Source organism: Panicum virgatum, chromosome 9K, assembly GCF_016808335.1.
Source record: "Panicum virgatum strain AP13 chromosome 9K, P.virgatum_v5, whole genome shotgun sequence".
Taxonomy (NCBI): Eukaryota; Viridiplantae; Streptophyta; class Magnoliopsida; order Poales; family Poaceae; genus Panicum; species Panicum virgatum.
The window spans coordinates 39,599,301-39,621,769 of NC_053144.1; the positions used below are offsets into that span (position 1 = coordinate 39,599,301).

The following is a 22,469-nucleotide window of genomic DNA, read 5'->3' on the forward strand; positions in this document are numbered from 1 at the left end:
GGAGATTGGTTCTCGTCTCCTCACCATCCAATTTCTTTGCACTCTTCGAAAGGTGGACGACGGTGTTTCTTTCCAAATTTTTGGAGTTGAACGCTATTTTAATTGGAGAAATTTCAGCCACCTCCTTGGTTTTAGCGTGCGCTTGCCAGTTTCCCTCGCAAAAGCTTATCGCGGTTTTGATCGACATGAGTTTTGGGGTTTGATTTTGGGTCAAGTTGTCCATGGTAAGTTTGCACCTCGGTGCAATGACATTCAAAATCTGACTCTTCGTTTGATGCACAAGTGGATGGCTATCACTCTCTTTCCAAGAGATGATCCACGACCAGTGTGGAACGATGAGTTGATAATATTATATGCCATGGTCAACAAAATCTGAATCTCCCCCACAAAAGCAATGGTTAAGCAATGGCTCACAAATTTTCAAATGACGGGTCCTATTGAATGCACTTCTTTGGTTACCCACATCGCATCAAACATGGGAATCTTAGATGGGAACCCCATTCCCTTCATTGAGGAGCCCCATGTTATGATCGATGAGGCATACTTGGTTCAAGGCCACACGCTCAAGAATGGCTCGGATGACTCCTTGATTTTCTTTTCTCTCGGTTATGCAAATGAAATTCCATTGCCAAATGCGGGATATCAATTGTATAACTGTCGTTCGCTAACCATTCCTCTTGTCCCACAAGAGGAGAGCCGCAGGCATAGCATTTCTGGTCTTCCTGGCAGGGTTACAAGAAGCAGGGCAGAAGGGAAGAATTCATGCAGCAGCAACCTCAGCCTCAACCACAACAATATGAGGCTGGAGGTTCGTCATGGCAGAGTGCCAGCTCCACCATGTGGGCACGGCAGGCCTCAGGGCGCCTGTCCACCAGCTCCAGCTCCAGTGGACCCCCGCGACGTACAGCTTCGTGCAGAGGTTTCACCACTCTGACTCGGCAGATGGGCAAGCTGAACGTGTGCACCACCAACATTGATGAATCGCTGGGCCAGCACATCGAGTCAACTCAGAACTAGTAGCGATACACAGGAGAGAGGATCCACAACCTGGAGCGACAACAGCAGCAGACCCAGGAGGAGTGGAGGGCCTACTACCGTTGGGCTGGGTCTAATCCCAACCAACAGCAGTGAGCCTGAAGCTAGCTTGGGGGAGGACCCCCACGAGAGGTAACTTGTATCAAATTCTATCTTTACCGCTTTCAAAACCTTGCATGAAACCAAAATTTTTGTTGCAAAATTATGAAAATCCATAAAAATTTGCATAACTAAAATCAAATAAAAATTGGCAAAACCTAGAAAAAAATCCAAAAATATTTACTTTTTTTCTAGTATGTGTAGTAAGCATGTATAGTTTTTCTTTATTGAGATGATGAATAGTTGCTCTGTTAGTTCCTTTCATATGCCTAGTTACAACCTTGTGCTCTTCCTAAGTTTTGAGTTTGGTGGGTAGTTGCTCAAACCTTAAGCTTGAAACTTGTGGGTAGCGAAAAGAAGAATTCGAATCTAGGTTGTTGTGGGTTATGATATGACTGAAAAGAGTTGCTATGATATTCTCCTACGTGATGCTTGATATTCGGAGTATTTCTTTTCAAAAATACAAAAATAAAACAAAGCTCCTCGGTGATATGCAATTCCTATTCAGAGCCAAATGAGTTACAAGTTTGAAAAGCCTTTCCACATATGCAACTTGTTTTCTCTTTGAGCTTTTTCAAATTGTTGTGACCCTTTGTGAGAATCATTTCATACGTCCATGATCAAGATCACATACACATCCACTCACATGCTATGATTCTACACTTGGAAGATAGCAAGTACATCCATCCATCCACCCACAAATAAAACTCCATGTTGTACCATCACTGTCTCTCTTCAAAGTTATCATCGTAATGTATGGGCTATACAAAAAGAAATAAAAGATGCATACCCAAAGAAGGTATGCCACATGCCCACAAGGCATGTCAAAAAAAAGATGTATACCCAAAGAAGGTATGCCACATGCCGCCAAGGCATGACAAAAAAAAATATAGCCCATACCAAAAATATTACAAGGGAGAGAGAATCCATATAAAGGAGTTTCATCAACCATACACCAAAAATATCCACACACTCGCACATCCTGATCAAGGTTTATGACTTGTTTCACCTTTGGATCCGGTCTTTGACTCAGCAAAATATGAGAAGTAGGTTTGCCTTCATACCCTCCATACCTACAGATCCACCAAAAAGAAACAATTAGAAGTAGGATGAAAGAAGAAAGGCATGTAAAAAGGCCTTGGTGAGGAATGAAACACATTTGAGCGATCTGAGAGATCACCCGAGGAACTTACAAAATTTCTTTTCAAAAACTTTATAAAACCTCCGGATTGACGGTTGAACAAAGGAGTGGTAAGTGGACTCTACAAGCCGTTCTGACCCTCAACTGCCAAAGATAAGGATGATGCTATAAGCCCCACAGGAGTAAGGTAAAAGGTGCGAACAAGGCCAACTTATTCATAATAAAGGTAAGAACACTCGGTTGTGCCTTGTGCATGAGTCAGGAATGCGACATTGTTGCAACTCCTGATCAACAACCTAAGTCTAAAACTTTGCTCGGGACGAGCAAAGGGCTAGCTTGGGGGAGTTGTTGACGGTGCTTAAGTGCCAAATCCGACCGTCAACTATACTCAATAATAAAGGAAAACTACATGCCTTACTCACATATTTGTATCACTAACCTTGCTCCACAGTTGTTTTCGAGTTTTGTACATTTCAGATGAGCAAGAGCGGAATAAGACGAAAACACGCAGCAGACGTCGTACAACTACGCAGAATATCACATCCGGCGTCACACTCTTACAAAGAGGGCCCACATGTCAGAGGAAACAGGGCCTCCATGCAAGATGCACTAGAGGATAAGGATAAGATCCAACGAATCAACCACCCAGCAAAGGATCAGCATGAGTGGCTGCCAGGTGGGGTCGGCCGAACCAAGGGTTCGACCAAACCTGGCCTGCAAGACGTCGAGGTGCATCTCGGGGAGAAGTCACGGCCAAGGCACCTGATCACCTTCCATATGTGCTTTTGGCGGGAACCGACCTCTAGAGCTATAAATAGGGCCTCTCTCCACCCCCCCCCCCCTCAACACACACACACACCTCTCATTCCACTCTCTCCAAGAAGGCTCTCTCTCTCTCTCTTGCTCTCTTAGCTTGGTAGTGGAGCTAGGCCAGTTCTCTTTAGCGAAGCAAGTCGTCCTCGGGGTAGTTGAGCAATCCTCGGCTCCCGGTATGGCTTTGTATTCATCTTGTCAGACTTCTATTCATAATAGAGATATACCATGGTTGCTTTACTATCTTGATAGTTTATCAATCCATGCTTAGTTCATTCATGAGTTATGCAAAGGTCTTGGTTAGGCTAGATGATCCGGGTATGGATAGAGGTTCGTTGTGCTTTCGGGCTTGCTCTAGTGTTTTACTTGTCCATCCGAAAGGTGGGAGACTTAAGGACACTAGAGTAGTGACTTCATACATGAGTGTGGTGCTCGGGTATGCGGGATCCTTCGGATATGACCGTGCTCCATGGTGTGACTGGGGTAGACAGCAGGTGGTGGCAGCCCTGTCCGTCCGGCGTAGCAGCTGTGTTACGTTTAGCGTATTCCCCGACGTTCGGGTTCGGTATAGGAGTTCATGCAAAGAGGTAACGGGACTGGATGTACTTCGGTGCGGGACCTTCTCCCCACTATCCCATTTTCCTGGCACCTGCAGTCCTAACCATGTCCTAACATGACCCCAGGTTTGGATAGAAGCACTAGGACACCTAACCTAGACTAAGCTCCAGCTGACTTGACGTAGGATAGAGTAGTCCTTTTCTTTTGTTGTTTCTCTCTTTTATTCCTTCCTCTTGGAGTGTGGATGTGTGTTGTGTCGCATTATCCTTACTTATTCTTTACCTGGACTTACCCCTATTAGAGTTTTGCCTATTGCTTGAGGCACAATGTCGTGGTTAATGTTGAGTACAATACCTTTGCCGCTGCCGTCCTTTAGGACAAAAAAAATAACGATACCCTTACTCTTCGGGTGAAATGCTACAACGGTATATCCGTGTGCTTGCGGACCCATCTGTAATCGTATTGATTATACCACGAGTGTGGCACCCCTTGGGTGCAGTTGCTAGGATGGGTTGGCGCCCTCATTTCTAGTGATTGCACTAAGGACCGCCAACAGGCAATTCTGAGGTTGTTACCGAGGTCATCGCAAACCAGGTATCGACTTAAGAAATGCCAACAATACTAATATCTTCGGAGATGGCCGAGGCTGCCATCTCCATGTCGTCGGCGAGCTCCTCGAACGCCCACCAGTCCTTGCCGCCCAGTGAGAGGTCGACCGGCTCCACCTACCAGAAGTCGTGGCCGGACTGGTACTGCGCTGTGGCGAGAGCCACAGCGGCACCTCGGCGGATCCCGTGTCCGGCGACTTTCCGTTCCCTGCGGGGATGTCCCGCAGGCGGTCGACGACGGTGTCGCCGCGAGCGTTCACCGTGTTCGAGGAGGTGGCGGCTGCGGCGTGGAGGGCTTGGACCTGCAACTCCAGGACTAAAAGAACAAGAGGTCAAGGACAAAATCTGGGGAGGAAAGGGAATATTGCGTGAAGAAGACAACTTACACACAACCCTGGAGTCGGCGGCGGTCAGCTGAGCCCAGATGACTGCCCGGTCAGATTCCGCCGCCTCCAGCTCGGCGGCGAGGCGCTGAGACCGGATGGTCTCCTGAGAATAGTTCTGCCGAGCTTCGTCCTTCTCTCGGAGAAGCTGGCGAATGTACTCCACGGTGCCTTCGTCGGCGCCGGGGAAGGGACCCTCCAAATCGGAGGAGTCCGGAGAAGAAGGAACGTCGTGCCAGCACAGCGATTGAAGAAGCAAGAAGTTTAGAATCTACCGAGATTGAATCAATCAAGCTTGGGGCAAAGTGCATTACTCTTGGCGACGGCGGATTGCCGGAGGATCGTTGGAGGGGCCCTCGCTGGAGCGCTTGATGCCTGCCATTGCTACAGGAAAAGCTAGGGTTTTGGCTGGAGGAAGAAGGAAGAAGGGCAAAAAGTGTTGTAGCTAGAGAAGGCTGGTTGCCGATGTCAAGCCGAGAGGTATTATTTATGGGCCGAGCGGAAGAGATGAGTTGGGTAAAAAGACAGAAAATGAAGCGTCGCAGTCAATTTTTGCGGATGGTAAGTGAAAAGTCAAGGGCAAAGAAGAGTTTTTGCCTAGCTGTGCCAAGCACACCGCGTGCACAGAGTACGAAGAGTTGCTCTAAATGCTGATTGAGACGTTGGTGCAGAAAAGGATTATAATTCGATTTAATTTCAGAGCAACAGATAGATTACTTTGAAACTGAGGGGGCATGTGTAGACACCATTTTTTGACACGTGTCAAGGAAGGTGATGCTGTGAAGGAAAGGTTGCCGATTTGAAAGAAACCAAAACATGCACAGGATCGGGGCCGGCCGATGGAGCTGCAGCTGATAGGCCAGAAGAATATTCCATGAAGATGTTGATCTGCACGATTTGGTAATCGGCCGACGGAAGTTGCCGACGAGTTAGAGGGAAGAAAAAGTCCGAACTTTATGGGAATTCTGATGATTCGGTTGTAATTTTTAGATAGTTTATTTTATGGAGTCTTTACTTTTTAGTCAAGTAATGTGTTTGCCGTAATCGGCTAGGACTTGTTAGCGTTAGGCTATATATATCAGTTGTACGGGACCGAAGAAAGTTGACACACATCCAATACAACAACCCCTTACAATTTCCTTGCAATTTACTTTTCTATCGGCGACTTCGCTATTTTCTTTTTCGGCGAGTTCTTTCAAGTTGATCAAGGACATCTTATATTCGAGCAACTTGATTTGCTGGTGAGTCTTTATTTTACTAAGTAAATCTGAACTTTAACTTCCGGCCGTATCGCTGTGGCTTCGTTCAGATCTATTCAAAAGTTATCGAATTCATCTAGGCTTTGATCTCGGGCGCATCGCTGTTTTCTCGTCTAGATTTATTCACAATTTATCGATATCGGCTAGATTTATAGGTTTTTCCTGTGTTTTTGTCCATTATCATATTTATTGCTTCGAAACACGGTAGATGGGCTATAGAATTTGTAATATCATCATATTATTATAAATGCTGGTTTAGATCTGTTTCAAGCATTATCGAGTAACATCATCTAAGTTACACATTCGTAACTTGGATCTTGTTATGCACGTGTAATCGGCTCCCCTAAGCTGATTTCGTCGTTCTCCACATCGGCTGAATCTGCCGACGTGCTTATTTATTCTGCACCCATATTTAATATCTTTTTTGTGGTTTTCTCTATCAGCAGAGCTTGCCGATACGTTTGAGCGAGAGATATTCGGAATTCCAGCCGATACGCTCTCATATTTAACTTTTGTTTATCCCTTGTAAATTACAGGTCAAATTGACTGGGACGCTTGGTTGACTTTCCGGAGCTTGGCGAATACTTGCCCTCGGATTCCAGTGTGTTGATTTTTGCGTCAACACCAGAAGTTAGGTTTACTTATAGTAAACACGATGCTATGTGTGGTATATCCCGGGTTTAATAGTATACTCACCATAGCAAATGACTTGATCAATGATTTAAAAATCTATGGGAACGCCTGTTTGTTTTAGATCTAATGAACTTGTCAAAATAAATTGGATGGAATCTCAGTAAATTTTGAAAAGAAGACTTCTAAAGTCAAATACCTCACATGATCATCATGAAGATGAATGCCTAACACTATAAAGTGCGCATAATATTTTTGTGTTGGGATAGCAGATACTAGTGATTATATTGTCTTATCTTGAAGAGATGGGAGAAATGAATGAATGTCGACAATATTACCTCTATTATTGCAAATGTTTCTCTAATGAGAAAATGTATCCATTAGCAAAGTCCATGGCCGAGTCGCATGAAGCGCTCATATCGGGTCAAAAAGAATGCAATTGAGGTTGAACCATAAAGAAAATATTTGGACCTAGAAGTTCAAATTAGAAGAGTCACTATGAAAAGTGATATGGTGAAACGCAATGGTTTATAGGTCTTTCTAAAGACTAGTATGCTCCCATTATGTAGGCCCTGTTTAGTTCCTTTTTGCAAAAACGCAAAAAGGTGTAAACTCTCAATTTGAAGTACTAAATGAAGTCTATTTACAAAATTTTTTGCACAGATGGGTTGTAAATCGCGAGACGAATCTAATGATGCTAATTAACCCATGATTAAGCAATATTTAGCGGATGGTACTGTAGCATCACTGTTGCAAATCATGGATTAAGTAGGCTCATTAGATTCGTCTCGTGATTTACAACCCAACCATGCAAAAAGTTTTGTAAATAGACTTCATTTAGTACTTCAAATTAGCAAGATTCCTTTTCACTTTAATGCATTTACGGCTTTTTTGCGTTTACGGGGTGGGAACTAAACAGGGCCGTACAAATAAATACTCTGTTACATATCTGGCAAATGACATGAATGCAGTTGATTAGTGGATTCTAAAAATCCAAAAGTAGGGATTCTTAAAGGACTCATTATTTCCTCGAGGGAATTAATATAATAGAAAATAGAAATTAAATCTCATACCGAATAATAAATGTCTAAGGTAGATAATATTCCTGAATGAATACTAAAAGTCTCAAGAAGAGCAAATTCTAAAAGAAATAAAGTCACAAGAAGAGCATAATTAAATAAGTGGTTATTACTGCTGGAAGCATTGCTCCTAATCTAATATAGAAGATGTCAGTGGTAATTGAATACCATTATTAATACGCATTTACAAAGAATGCGACTAAATAATTTTGAACACCGAAGTTCAAAGGATGGTACTATGAGGGGAAGCATAATTTTCATTGAGTATTACCTCGAAGGAATCTGCTTAATGATTTTTTTATTATTAACCATGAAGGTGTACGACATGATTATTTAAGATCTTGCAGATCATTGTTGCAAGAACTGTGAAGTTCATGCATAATCTTGAAGATTGATCGCTATTCATGAAGAATAGTAAATATAGAATTATATGTAACCAAGAAGGTTTATTGTTGTGCTCTTTTTCCCTTTGTGAGTTTTTACTTGAAGGTTTCTCACATAAGGTTTTTATTGAGGCAACATGTGCAATACAATTGCGGTTGATATGTACTCTTTTCTCCGAGAACTGTTTTTTCACTAGGTTTTTCAGATGGAGTTTGTAGTGAAACATATGCATTCGCGGTAATTGCCCAAGGGGGAGTGTTGTAAAACAATCGGATTCTGTGTATAGAAGGAAGGGAGAATAAGAAGTCCTATTCCTACTCTAGTTGCTTGTGAGCTCTTATCAAAACTGTAGGTTTGTTCAGAGTATATATACGAGCGAAGACTACATTGTAAATTATCAATATCCAGAAAATAAAGAATAGTCCCTCATATTTGTCTTCTACTTTATTTTATACTTGTCGTAAGAGGCGAGAGAGGGAGAGGATCCAATCGTTGAAAACGTGTTTTACGACAATTAAATTGCGCTATCGACCTGGCGAATTAACTGGTTAGAAAAATTGGATCTATACCACCAAAAGAATCAGTCTTTAGATATATACCATCAAAAAAAATTTACTTTGGATATTTACCATCAAAAGATAGCACTTCTTAGCAATTTATCATTTGTGCACTACTTCCGTTAACTTTGCTAACGGCTGAGCTTTTTGCATCCGTTCATAGTCATCTTCTTCCATGATTTCTCCTGTACAAGCTCAATCTCGCCAAAGAGAAGTTCAGTCAGTTCGTGATCCACCCTCTTGCTCCGTGCTTTCCAGTCTCTCTCTCTCTCTCTCTCTCTCTCTCTCTCTCTCCTCCACGGAGCAGCCCCCCTCCCCACCCGGAGAGTTAGGCAGCTTCCAAACTATCCTTGCTTATTAGTTGCTTGTACCAGGTCTCCCCATGAACTTCCATTGCTGCCCTGCCTGAGATGCGAGAGAGAAATGACCACCATTGTTGGGGGTGACAGTTGGATGTTGGAGATGTTCCTCCACAGACCACTACGGCGGCATGTTCCCCGGGCCGCCGGAACCCTCGGCGGCGCATCGCCACCAAAGCTGCAACACCTGCACAACATGTCGATGGACCGCTCCACACCTCCCAGCTGGGTCTGCCGCCGCGGGGACGCTCTGGAAGGCTGCCGCGGACGCCAAGAAGGCCAAGCTCGCCGAGCTTGCCCTCGTCAAGCTGCTGAGGAAAACGTGACTGTCTGGAGGACAGGGTAACGGAGGCTAACAGAATGATATATTGCTATAGTAAATATCTCAAGTTGAATCTTTTAATGGTATATATCTAAACATAGATTCTTTTAATGGTATGATCCAATTTTCCATAACTGGTTTCTGCGATATTCATATAAAATCGCTCGCGTTGGCCGCGGCTCCGAGACAAACGCGACTGCTCTGCCGAGTCCATCCCGTCCTCCCCGTCCCTTGGTCTGCCCCTCGCCGGAGATGGCGCAGAGGTTGAATCGCGTCGCGGTTGTAGAGGAGGACAGATGCAAGCCTAAAAAGTGTGGACAGGAGTGCAAACGAAACTGCCCCGTCGTGAAGATCGGTAAGCTCCGGGGCTTAATTTCTTCCGGCTTCTGCCCTAGTCTCCATCGTGTATGGTTTGTGACACTCACGAATTTTCTGGCATGGAATTGCATCCTCACGAATTGTATGGTTTGTTTCTTGTGCAGGGAAGCATTGCATCGAAGTCGGTCCAAAGTCCAAGTCTGCACTCATCTCTGAAGAACTGTGCATCGGCTGTGGTATTTGCGTCAAGGTACTATTGATCCCCAATCTCCAATCGTAATTCATCAGCAAATCAAGGAATTTTGGGCGGATTGCAAGTTTTCCTTCGCTGTGTAGTAGAAAGTGCATCATCGGATTTGTGGTCGCCATAGGGTTTTGTCTGATTGGTGGAAATTGTTGCGAAGCTCCCTGGGGTTGCCTTACAGTGTTTCATCAGATCTCTCTTTGTTGTATCACAATTTTGGTCAGTTCTGGCTATAATTGGGTGAATAGTCTAGGTTTGTTGTGAGTTATATATTATGAGTTCTAGATTCAGATTTGTTGATTTGATTTATGTACTCGCTGAAATGCTGATTAATTTATTAAGTACAACTGATTATTCACAATATCTTGATTTGAGAAGTCATATGGGATTGAGAAGTCCATTGATTCTCTGTCGCTGAGTATTGTCCTTTTTTTTGTTAGTCTTGATCTTGACAGGTTTAGTTCAATAATTATTAATTCTGTGAACACCTCTTAATTTCATTACCATACTTATACAGTATGATAGTGCTGAACTTTGTCCCAATTGCAATTTATGACTCTGGAATGCCTGAATTAGGTTCTTACGTTGTGATTTTGTATTTCATTCATAGGCGAATCTTTCTGTGGCTCTCTTATTTTCTATTGCAATTGCTAGTTTGGGATCGGCCATCAGCTTTTATGCTTACAAGTTCAGATGTTGTAGTTCTTTACAATGTGTGGCCACTAAATCCTACAATAAATCTTCTCACTCTATATGTAATCCTTTCTTCAGAAGTGTCCCTTTGGTGCCATTACCATCATCAACCTTCCAAAGGATTTGGACAGAGATACCACCCATCGCTTTGGCCCAAACAGCTTCAAATTGCACAGGTTCTCACCTTTCATCCCATGAGCCCTAGTCTTTTCCAGGACTATTACTGATTCACATCTCCTTGCAGGCTGACTGTACCGAGACCTGGTCAAGTTTTGGGCCTTGTTGGGATAAATGGAATTGGAAAGTCCACAGCACTTAACATCTTAGCTGGAGTGATCAAGCCTAACTTGGGAAGATTCAATGTAATATCCTACCTGCCTTCACTTTCTCGTATGAACTGCACAAATATGTTTATTTAGCTCTGCATTTTTTCCCTTCTTTCTTGGCAGAATCCACCTGATTGGCACGAAGTCCTTGCATACTTCCATGGGTCTGAACTTCAGAATTACTTCAAGTGTATGGTTGAGGATAACCTCAAGGTGAGTGTTTCTTACTCAAATGTCTCCGGTCTTCACTCTTCATGAAGGGTTTGTTTTGTTGTTTTCTGCACTGGAAAACTGCTGGAATTTCTCTATCAGTCCACCTATGCTTTTAGCCACCAGTGTGCTTCTCACCTCCCTTGTGCTCCCATCTCTACAGCCAATCATGAAGCCTCAGGTTGAGATCATACATAAAAACCGGAATTCTTTTCGAGGAATTGTAGGCCAACTACTTGACCGGAAGGATGAGAGGGGTATGAAAGATCAGCTGTGCAATGAACTTCAATTGAGCGAAATTATTGACCGAGAAGTAGCCAAACTTTCCGGTGGTGAGCTCCAAAGAGTTGGAATAGCAGCCGCTGCCCTACAAAGTGCGGAAATTTACATGTTTGATGAGCCATCAAGTTATCTTGATGTTAGGCAGAGGCTAAATGCCGCAAGAGTAATAATGTCCTTGCTTAGAACAAACAGGTATGTCATCGTGGTTAACCTCCTGAGTCTTGACTGAAAACTCAAGGAAATTAGCATACCTTACCTCCCTGATTTTCTTTCCAGCTATGTCATCGTAGTGGAACATGACTTGAGTGTCTTAGATTACATGTCTGATTATGTTTGCTGCTTATATGGAAAACCTGGAGCATATGGCGTTGTTACACTGCCATTTTCGGTTCGAGAAGGTGTCAACATTTTCCTGGCTGGTTTTATTCCGACAGAAAACCTTCGGTTTCGAGATGAATCTCTTACTTTCAAGGTAGGCTAACATATTCACATAGGATCTAAGATCCTTTTTCAGTTCTGAAACTTTATTCTTATATATCATGTTTGTGTCGTCCTTTTAGATTGCGGATGCCCAGGAAGATGCTGAGATCAAGACATATCAGCAGTACAAGTACCCTACCATGAGCAAAACAATTGGTAACTTTAAACTCACTGTCATGGAAGGTGAATTCACTGATTCTCAGATTGTTGTGATGCTTGGTGAGAACGGGACAGGGAAGACCACATTCATCAGGATGCTGGTAGATCTCTCTCCACCTTTTCTTCCACCTCCCTTGTCTCTCACTCTTGTGCTTAAAATGATACAAATGGATGCTCTGCACTCTAGTTTTATCTACTATTTACAAGGTGGAATAAATACGGACGGTGTCTTGTGTTATCTCTGCCACCTCTAGAAATTACAACAAGCTTTCTAATGCTGTTCAGATTCCAAATAATTAATCCTGAATCAGAGTAGATACTGGTTATTACTACATTACATTCATGTTTTGTTAGGCCCTTCAATTACCGACATGTGGCTTTCTTATAGTAATGGTATGCACCATGCTCTGCCTGCCATGCCATCAATTTTATAGATCGACTTGTCAAAAATTGCTTTGTGCTTTGACAATGTGAATCCGGTGAGGATAACGTAATGGTCTTCATTGTTCGTTGACAAAGCTGACCTTGGTTTAATGTAATTTAATTTTCTCTTCCATATTTTCTAGGGGTCTAAAATCTTGTTACAATATTGCTAGCATCTCTCTTAATGAATGTGTGAATTTTGTTTTGTTAAGAAATTATAGGAATTTTATTTTTCTTGCAGATGACGCCAAAAAATTTCTTCCGATATATACTATATCTGTATTATTTTCTTTAACTTTGTAAGAAGTTAATTTGGACGTACACTATTATCAATCTAATTTGCAATCAATAGAGGGAGCATTTGGTATCCTATGTTCACGGTTTGTTACGTCTCGACAGGCTGGGGTAGAGAAGCCAGACACTCTGGATGGAGTTGATATTGAAGTTCCTGAATTTTATGTGTCCTACAAGCCACAGAAGATTGAGTTAACATACCAGGGTACAGTGAGGCAATTTCTTCATGAGAAAATACGGGATTCATACACTCACCCTCAGTTTGTGTCCGATGTCATGAAGCCACTAAAAATGGAACAACTCATTGACCAGGAAGTTCAGCATTTATCGTGTGGACAGCAACAGAGGGTAGCAATATGCGTTTGTCTCGGAAAGGTATTTTCTACTTTTACCTCAGTTTCACTTTAGTAGGATGTCTTGCCCCCATAATGTTTTTATTACTGTACCTGTAACCCCTGTTTAAGTGCTAGCATAATATGATTCGGATACTTATATGCATGACTCGCAACCTATTTGTACATCTCCCAGCTTGAGTGTGCACCTGATCCTTCACACTTCTATATATCTTTTCAATTGTATGATAGTGTTGAAATATTCAGACTAAGAATCTAAATCTTTTCAATCATGTGCTAGTATTTACTCAGACTAGGGATGAAAATGCTATCAGCTTATGGACACTAAACTATTGATTGTTTTTCTAGCCTGCAGATATTTACCTAATTGATGAACCAAGTGCATCTCTTGATTCAGAGCAGCGTATTGTTGCCTCAAAGGTTATCAAAAGATTTATCCTGCATGCAAAGAAAACTGCATTTATTGTTGAACATGATTTCATCATGGCAACCTACTTAGCTGACAAGGTTATCGTCTATGAGGGACAGCCTGCTATTGACTGTACTGCCAATTCACCTCAGTCTTTGCTATCTGGGATGAATAAATTCTTATCAGTAAGTGTTGCCATCATCCTTAGCAAGTTGTCACCAAGTTATAAACATTGATAATACCAACTCAAGTTAGTTTCTTATTTACTACATCTTTGTTTCCCTGCACTAATTTTCTCTCTTTTGGTAATTGTCTTTTTGTCAGCATCTGGACATTACTTTTAGAAGAGATCCGACCAACTTCAGGCCACGAATAAACAAACTGGAATCTGCAAAAGACAGGGAACAGAAGTCTGTAGGATCGTACTATTATCTCTGACACGGGCACAATGGTTGATATATTGCTACCACTGTATAGCACTGTACCTATGGTGCTTGTAGTTGAGGGAACTAAAGTGGATTCGGCCATGGGGGCAGAGAGGAACGGGACGGAGATGTTTGGACAATTGCAGGGAACAAGGCAGCACACACTGAGTTGGAGCAAGGGAAAGGATGGGCACTTGTTGTCTGGGCCAAGACGTGAACCGGTCTGGAGCAGAACAAGTAAGATAGGTCAACTCAAACAAGAGTGGAAGCATGGTAACCTCTTAGGGAATCTACTGAAAGGATTCGGAGGAAGTGCAGGAACTATGGAGGGGTTGGATCAGATAAAGGATCCCACACCAGAAGTAGTGGTCCCAACCTTTAGAACACCCCCTCGTTTCGTATTTGGATTACATGATGGTGCAGAGCATTCTGTTGGTACGGATTCTAAATACTGATAAGCATTACCTGCATTAGGTGAAGCCTTGTTGAAAGTAATGGTCCTTTGTCAACTTTTGGGCAGGTCTTCAGCCACAGCCATTGCAGAATGATAAGTCTGGTGCTGTCAAGGAGCCCACACTAGAAGCAGTGGTCCCAACCTTTTAGGACGCCTCTCCTTGTTTGCATGATGGCAAGGAACACCCTGCTGGTAAGAAGTCCAACCAATTACTGTTAAGCATTACCATCATTGGTTGTTTGAGGTCATATACTTTATCGATTTTGTGAAGGATTTCAGCCTCAGCGATTATTGGACAGATGGGGCCTACGAGATCAACTACTGTCACTTGAGCTAAGGGGTGGGTGGCGCAGGATCCGTTTGTTGCTGGTTGTTTAGACATATATTTGGCTTATGGAATGTTTGTGAACCCAGACTGTTTTATGTACTATGGGTAGTTTGTGCCCCAGGTTTTTTGTCCCATAGATTGTATTCTAGATTGAATACAAACAGTGGGTTTTCCTAGCACCTTGAACCCACAATTTATTCTCTATGTTGAACTTAGTTAAGTAAAACAACCGAGTTGTTCTGGCTTGTGCATTTATTTTGTTTTGGAAGTGGTCAGGTTCAAATGTACCAAATTTTATTCTATTTTGCATAGTGTACTGTTCTGGAATCATGTTGTGCCACCTCGTTCGTCTTATCGTCATCCTCCAAATGTCTTCTTCCTTTGCATTAATGCGGTGAAGCATTCGAGGATGGATCACATTCAAAGAAGTCATGCAAGGTCATGACGTACTGACGTACATATGTTATATGTACGAACTGAAATTGTGAATATATATCAACTACTAACATGAACCGAGAATCATCTATTCCAAAGAAGCTTTTGACAGAGGCCGCGCTGAAACCTGGAACGTTTCCCACAAGCTGCAGCGCACAGGGAGCGTAGGTAGCTAAAAGCCTAATGCTGCTGCTCCAAGCTCCATGCTATAGATGAGACCTTCAGTTTCTGGTTGCTGGACAGGGCTGAGAACTGATGGAGTATCTTCTGAGCTCTGACCCAAAGGTCTTCTTTGAGGTGGGATGACTCTACGTCTCACAGTTCTCCCAATTCTTTCTGGATTCACATTTGTAACATATATGGCCATATATACAAGTAAATCACATCAACTCTCTATACTCACTTAGAACAACTAATATGAGTAAATCACATCTACATATGCTAACCATAAGTATCACATTTGAATTAATTCAGGCCTTGGCGTCTCTTAGGAATGGCTGCCCAAGTATAAGTGATATCGCTAGATCGCCCTCCATATCAAGGACTACAAAGTCCACGAGTATGACTGTATTTCTGACTCGTACCAGAAGGTTCTCGACAATTCCCTCGGGGTATCATACGGTAGAGTCGGCCAACTACACACACATCATGGTAGGGGAAAGTGCAAGATAACTTAACTTCTCGAATGTTACCTTGGGCATGATGTTGACGCTTGCTCCAAGGTCACACAGAGCTTGCTTGAAATTGCAATCGAAGATCGAGCAACTAATCATCGGGGTTCTGGGATCCTCCCGTATTGTTGCTGCCAATTCTCCCCACTGTCCTCTTCTCGGCCAGGTGAGTTTCTTTACATAGCTATTGAAGGATGATTTTTGTGATGACTTACACCATCGAGTGGTCACGGCATTGACACTCTCCAGGGTAGGTTCAGGTTGCCTCGGGGTTTTTTCTGATTCAGCAGCAGGAGTGGCAGCAGCCAGCTGAGCTAATTGAGTTTCAAGCAACTGTTGAAACTCAGGTTCTTGATGGCTTTGGAGAACCCATCCATCTTGGCATGGATAGTCTCCAAGGATTTGTCATTGGCGGCCAATTTCTTCTGGATTGATTTGTTGTTCTTTGCTTGGCCGTAGACAAGATCCCTCAAGATAGGTTGGTTAGGATTAAACGATTTTGAATTACCGTTACCTCCTATGGGCGTGGTTGGTTCCACCCCTGACCTTCTTGTGGATGAAACCCGCGACCGCGGCGGTACGGAGCCCGCTGGCCACGGCGGAGCTCGCCCGCCCGCGGCTGCGGCGGCACGAAGCCCGCTCAAGGCCGCGGCGGCGCGGAGCCCACTCAAGGCCGTGCCGGCGCGGAGCTCCCCTGGCCGCGGCTGCCGAGCTCGAGGAAGGAGGCCCGTCGAAGAGAGAAGAGGAGGAAGGGAACAACCGCATGGCCACCGCGCGGGCCTCCGGTGCGGCCGCGCGCTCGCCGGTTGCCGAGCGGAGGAGAGAAAGGGCGGACGCCCTGGCGCGGAGCTCCGCCGGCGAGCCGCGGGAGGAGGGGAGGTGGCGGCTCTGCCCACGGCTCGCCGCGCGGGGATGCAGGGGAGGTGGCGCACTGCCGCCGCCGCCACGCTGCCGCGCGCGCCCACCCCCGCCGCGGCCCGGGCACCGTACGCCGCGCTGTCGGGGAAGGACCGACGCAAGAAATAGGGGAGGGGAGAGAGACATGGGGAGGGAGTGGATGGGGTGGAAGATAAGGTTTGGGTGGGTCCCACTCGTCAGTGGCTATAGAAGAGGTGGGTAGGGTAGATTTGAGTAGAAAAGGTAGATAACTGGGATATAGAGGATGACGAGTGCGGGAGAAATAGAAATAGAGGAGAGAATCTCGATGACCAAGATGGAATCATTCTTTTAGAGGATGGATTTAGATAATAACGAGTGCGGATAGCCTGAGAGTGAGAGAGTGAGCATGAGAGCTTCACACCGCCCCCCCTCTCGGCCTCTATTTAAAGAAGAATGGCGCATGCACATAAGGGGAGGCCGGCCACAACGGCTAGAGAGCCATTGGCACTGGTGGGACCCAGGGAGTGTTGCCGCTGGGTCAGCCGACCAATGGTTCGGCCGGCCCAGGGGTGGGCCCTCTGGCGCCCCCCTTTGGCCTGGTGCTCTACCAACTGTCAATTGGTTTGGAAATTTGGTGCTTGGCCAAAACTTTGCTCGAAAAGATGTTCCAATTTATTTTTCAAAGGATTTTTAAACTTGGAAAATATTTTTTTGGTATTTTATGAAAAGGGAAAAGTGCTAGAAAAATTCCATCATGCAGAAAACAATTTTGAAAATTTAAAGCTGCAGTGGGAAATTCAAAAGAGGTGAAAAAACCAAAAATGTGGCAGAGAAAAGCAAACATGGGATAAGTACCATTTTACCTTTGGCAAGGGCACGTCGTTTAAACTCCGACGTGCACGACTTTTCTCCGACGGTACTTACCATCTGTCGGCTCGTCCTGGAGAATTGGACGAGGCCGAACTTTCGACCTTTCGCCACACCTTATTTGTTCTTCTTTTCCTTCTAGATGTGGTTGGTCGGTGTTCTGGCCGGGGGAGTGGTTCACCCTAGAGAGCTTGCCCTTCACTGTCCTAATAAATCAAGAAGTGCTGCTCCTCTCTGTGTCTAAACCTGAAAAAACATATCCTCCTTCCCGATGTGGAAGCGGATTTCTCCTCTTCCAACACCGATCCTTGTTGTGGCGGCCCTCAGGAATGGTCGCCCAAGAATAAGCAGCATTCCGAGGTCGCCCTCCATATCGATTACCACAAAATTGGCAAGCATGAAGGAATCCCGCACTCGCGCCAAGATAATCCTGCAGCTTTTCACGACAAATAATCTGTTGACGGTCCTTAAGTACTAAAATCAATCGTCAAATCCTGCAGCTTTTCACGACAAATATTCACCAAACTTAGATATAGAGCTTATAGCTAATCAATTCCATGACTTTTGGTGAATTATGATTTGTAGGCACCCACATGTGGAATATATGATAAAACATAAGTAAATGCAGAAGAAATGAATAGAAGATCCCATCCTGCATTTCACTTACAAGAAGGACCCACCTGGCAGAGCAAACGGGCGCGCCACACAAGATGCACGTCATGGTCAACACCAGGGCCCACCTATTAGTAAAGAAAGAGTTTTCTAGAAAACTATCTAGGATTCTGTTCGAATTGGAAGCACCATACATGCTGCTCTTTCTTGACAAAGGTTACGGCTGATGGTCGTTCATCGATTTGTATGTGCGTCAGCGTGGGCTTGACATGTTGGCACCACTTTACTGGTTGCGATGGAGGTTTAATTTCGTCTCCATGACTTGCATTCTTTATCGTCATTCGTCAAGCTCGGGCGAAACGCAGCGATGACAAACGTGTGTCCACGGTGGAGACGAAGGAGATGTTGCAGTGTAGGACCTTTCGACTTCAATTTAGTTTTTATCTTTCTTCAAGGGTCTTATTGTAAGTTGGGATTTATCCCTGCCTATGCATAACTAAAATCCAGCCCGAACGAATCACTTTCAAGTCACAACAAATCCAGTCCCTTCCGTTTGTGTACAGGACAAAGAATAACGAATGTGAGTTACCCGGCTGTCTCCACCGTCGCCCAACAGATCAAAATAATCTTTTCAAAGCAGAAAAAATAATAACCAGAAGAGAGAAGCTAGTCTACATATCCTAGGCTACAATAAAAATATACTGGAAGTCTGCAACCGATCAGCGTCCAGATGCTGAAACTGCACGCTCGGTTGCTCACTCCCTGTGCCCGGTCAGCGTTGTCTTGGGCCGCCGTCAAATGCCTCCGCGGGAGGGGCCCACCCTCCAGCGACGGCAACCGGTCGGCAGCGCCGCGCTGCTGATGCGCGGCGGCTAATCCACCAACCAAACCGCAGTAGCGGCGGCTGCGCTCAGAGGAGGAGAGACGAGAGGGCCACGGCCGTGGTGACAGCGACGGCGGCGAGAAGGTTCGTGGCGGCAGCAGCGCTGCTGGTGCTGGGCTGCGCGTTGCCGCCGAAGAAGACCATGGTGGTGTCGTTGTTCGCCTGCTGCGGCAGCCCGGCGGCCTGCGGGTTCTGGTTCTGCCCCGTCGACTTCACGCTGTAGCATGCCAAAAACAAACATCGGATGGAAACGGTCAGCAACAGCATAGGAGTTGGTTAGAGTACGGTGGATCGTGCACAATAAACGTGCTCTAACTATGCTGAAAAAAACGTGCTTTAAATTGTTTTCATGCATGCTATTGCTTTTTTCGAAAAAAAAATTGTTGTGTAAATTTTCTGCTGCACCGTGCCAAAATTACGATGTGAGAGAGCCTGAGCGGCTAAAACGGAATAGCATGCTTGTCCTGTGTCTGTCCACGGGCGTGTGCCTGGGCGCACGTGCCTGCCTTCCTTCCTAGTAGCCGTTTCCAACTAGCCGTTGGTAACTTGCTCTACCTCGAAATGCCTTAATTACCCCTACCACTTGTCAGTAGTCAATGACTGCTGCCTAAATCCGATCATGAACTGCTAGGACCAACGGAATGGTTAGACGAAATCATCAAGTCAAACATGCCATTCTGTGATTTGTTTTTACGCCGGTCGTTTATAATTTATTATGACTAAGTAAGAATGAAGGAAGGATGACATTCCATTTCTTACTGCAGAGTGCAGAGCAGTCAATCTTTACTTGTGAAATGTGTGTGAAATACTAGCACGCTAAAATCAAGCTGGTATAATAATCGTACCTGGTGGGCACGCCGGGGCAGAAGGTGACAGCGTAGTCGGTGCTGCCGGCGGCGCAGGTGAAGGTGGAGGTGGCGTCGTCGTAGGCGTAGCTGTAGGCGCGCGGGCAGGCGGCCTTGAAGAACTGGGAGTATGCCGAGGGCCGGCACGCGGCGGGGCTCCCGTAGGCGCCGCTGCAGCAGTACTGCGCGTCCCCGAAGGCGTCGCAGGCGCTCCGGCACGCCACCGGCCCGTCCGCGGCGGCGTCCACCCGCAGGCCCGCCGGGCACGCGGCGTTCAGCTCCGCGGCGCAACCCGTCGCCGCGCACTTGCCGGAGGAGGAGGAGGAGCCAGCGGGCGTGATGAGCATGGGCAGGTTGTAGCCGTCGACGAGGCTGACGTCGAAGAAGTCGAGGCTGCCGCTGCCGTCGAGCGTGAACTCGGCCAGCGTGGCGGGCGTGGCGGCGCCGCCGCCGTTGCACTGGACGTCCCCGGAGCCGCAGTCCCCCGTGGCGCAGGCGAAGCGGCCCGTGGCGGCGTCGGCGGCGCAGAGCGTGCGGCCCCAGAGGCGGCCCGACCACCCCGCGGGCGCCGCCACGGCGCGGGACTCCCCCGGCGCGAGCGCGAACCCGGTGGTGGGCAGCGGGGCCGAGCCCGCGCTGGAGAGCAGCCCCGGCCACACCGTGTACCCGCAGCCGTTGGCGATGGTGAACGTCGCCGACCGCGCGCCTCGGTTGAGCAGGGCGAGCGCGGCGGCGAGCGCCAGGAGCCAGGAACGCGGCGCCATTGGGATTTTGTTTTCCCTCCTCCTCCGGGTCTCGGGATCGGACGGCGCGGCGCGTTCGTGCGTGCGTTTTGGCGGCTGGAGTTGGTGCCCGAGTGCCCGTGGAGGATTGAACGAATGGTGTTTGTTGCGCAACGGCTATGGCCACGTATTTATAGGAAGGGTGTTGGCGGATGGGGATGGCGACAGGGGAAGGGCAGGAGAAGCAGAGGAGGAGAGGAAGCGGCCGCTCGCAGAGCAGAAGTGCGTGCGCGCGTTCCTGCTTACGTGGCAGTAATTATAAAATTATTTGTTACCCATAGCTGCCGATGTGGCGCGTTGACCAGTCTTACATACATCTACTGTTACGCGAGAGGAGGAGGATTGGCCTGGCCGACCGCAGCCAGGTGAAAAAGTAGTACTAGTAATTGAAACAGAACCAGCCTAGTCTTTCAAAAAAAAAGAAAGAGAGCCAGCCTAGTGATCGCTCGAGTCCAATCCGCTTTGCATCGAACCAACCTTTCCGGCGGCCAGCTCGATCTTGACTCGGTTTCGCGTTGTTGTGAGCCGTCGATCGTGACGAAGGAAGGAATCATCCAAATCTCCCAAGTCCCAACCCGCGGCCTCCGTTACGCTGCACTTGCAATCATCCACAGCGCCCGGCCAGCCTCGTCCGTCCGTCGCTGCTGGTTGCTTATACCGGTTATTAGTGTATCGATCGTCACCTCGTCACGGTAAGGTCGTGTCACAGCTCACAAATGTAATTTTTTTTGAAGAACACAAATGAAATCTTGGAGTTAGTTACGCTCGATCGACTACAAGCTCTCGGCCGGTGATGGAATCCCTTGGGGCCTTCACGTTCTCTGTTCCATCCTAGGCACCACTTACTCCTTCGTAAATATGCAAGTTAGATATATTTTGGGTCATTAGGTTAACGCACAAAATTAATATAATAAGTTCGAATAGTATTCTGGTTAAAATAAATTTAGAGGAGAAATGAACTAGAATCGCATATCATTGTAATTAATTAATTAGTTGACCAACATCATAGTGTACCCGACGCTGAAAAAAAATATCATAGTGTACCCACTTGCATCCTTACTCCTCCATTTCTTTCTTTTTTAGGTAACTATTTGGCACCGAAGATGGAGGAAATAGTAGCTACTCCCTCCATCTTGAAACGTAAAATATTTTATTTTTTCTTAAATGAAATTGTTCTATGTTTGACCAAGTTTATAGAAAAGAGTATACTATTTTGAATTTCAAATGAGAATAACTAGATCAACACTTATTTGATGTGTTATATGTTAATAATATCTTTCTCCATAATTTTGGTCAAACTTAGACTACTTTGATTTAGAAAAAAAATAAAATATCTTACATTTCAGGACGGAGGGAGTACGTAATATTGGAACAAACGGTCACGGCAATCTGAATCTCAAACACAAGTACCGATGCAAACAATAATCTTGGTGCAAATATATATTATACACTATGAATTGTGGTAAGTTGTTGAACTACATACATCAAACATATAAATCAACCAAGTAAATGAACTATGCAAATGTATTTCGAAGTGATGTAACTATGCTAATTTCATGTACTATAAATATAATAGTTCTTTTCTATAAACATGCATGGTCATTAGGGGTGGTAAAGGGCCCAATATTTTGAACTAGAAAATCTAAGGATCGGACCCTAAAAGGGCCGGGCTCTAAACATATGTATTTTTGAACTAAAAATTTTAAGGGCTTTATTGGGCTGTGAAGAGGTCATTAGGGCCATGGCCCATTACCACCCCTAATGGTCATACTTAAAATATTTTGAGTTTGCACAAACTCATCCTCCCTTATCTTTGCGGATGGAATTAGCGTCTTCGTCTAAAAAATAAAACAGAGAAGAAATAAAACCA

The 22,469-nt window shown here is 45.4% G+C and overlaps 2 protein-coding genes across 4 annotated transcripts; one reads left to right on the forward strand and one right to left on the reverse strand.

Annotated features, from left to right (window-relative positions):
- The first annotated feature begins 8,745 nt into the window (after positions 1 to 8,745).
- LOC120651369 (ABC transporter E family member 2-like) lies at positions 8,746 to 14,927 on the forward strand. 3 transcript variants are annotated; one of them, XM_039928843.1, is made up of 13 exons: positions 8,750 to 9,582; positions 9,710 to 9,795; positions 10,561 to 10,658; positions 10,727 to 10,844; positions 10,932 to 11,021; positions 11,182 to 11,492; positions 11,577 to 11,772; positions 11,861 to 12,040; positions 12,762 to 13,031; positions 13,358 to 13,603; positions 13,743 to 14,278; positions 14,364 to 14,489; positions 14,569 to 14,927. In XM_039928843.1, exons 1-11 carry the CDS (start codon positions 9,480 to 9,482, stop codon positions 13,854 to 13,856), a joined length of 1,812 nt encoding a protein of 603 aa, XP_039784777.1. In that variant the 5' UTR covers positions 8,750 to 9,479; the 3' UTR covers positions 13,857 to 14,278; positions 14,364 to 14,489; positions 14,569 to 14,927. The 3 variants fall into 3 exon arrangements, with proteins under 3 accessions (XP_039784779.1, XP_039784777.1, XP_039784778.1); XM_039928844.1 differs by having other exon boundaries at positions 14,577 to 14,927; XM_039928845.1 differs by lacking the exons at positions 13,743 to 14,278; positions 14,364 to 14,489; positions 14,569 to 14,927 and having other exon boundaries at positions 8,746 to 9,582; positions 13,365 to 13,525.
- Positions 14,928 to 18,591: 3,664 nt separating this feature from the next.
- Positions 18,592 to 20,710, reverse strand: LOC120651370 (thaumatin-like protein 1b). The gene is made up of 2 exons (XM_039928846.1): positions 19,818 to 20,710; positions 18,592 to 19,189 (listed from the first exon to the last, which is right to left on the reverse strand). Exons 1-2 carry the CDS (start codon positions 20,579 to 20,581, stop codon positions 19,000 to 19,002), a joined length of 954 nt encoding a protein of 317 aa, XP_039784780.1. The 5' UTR covers positions 20,582 to 20,710; the 3' UTR covers positions 18,592 to 18,999.
- Between the last annotated feature and the right edge of the window lie 1,759 nt (positions 20,711 to 22,469).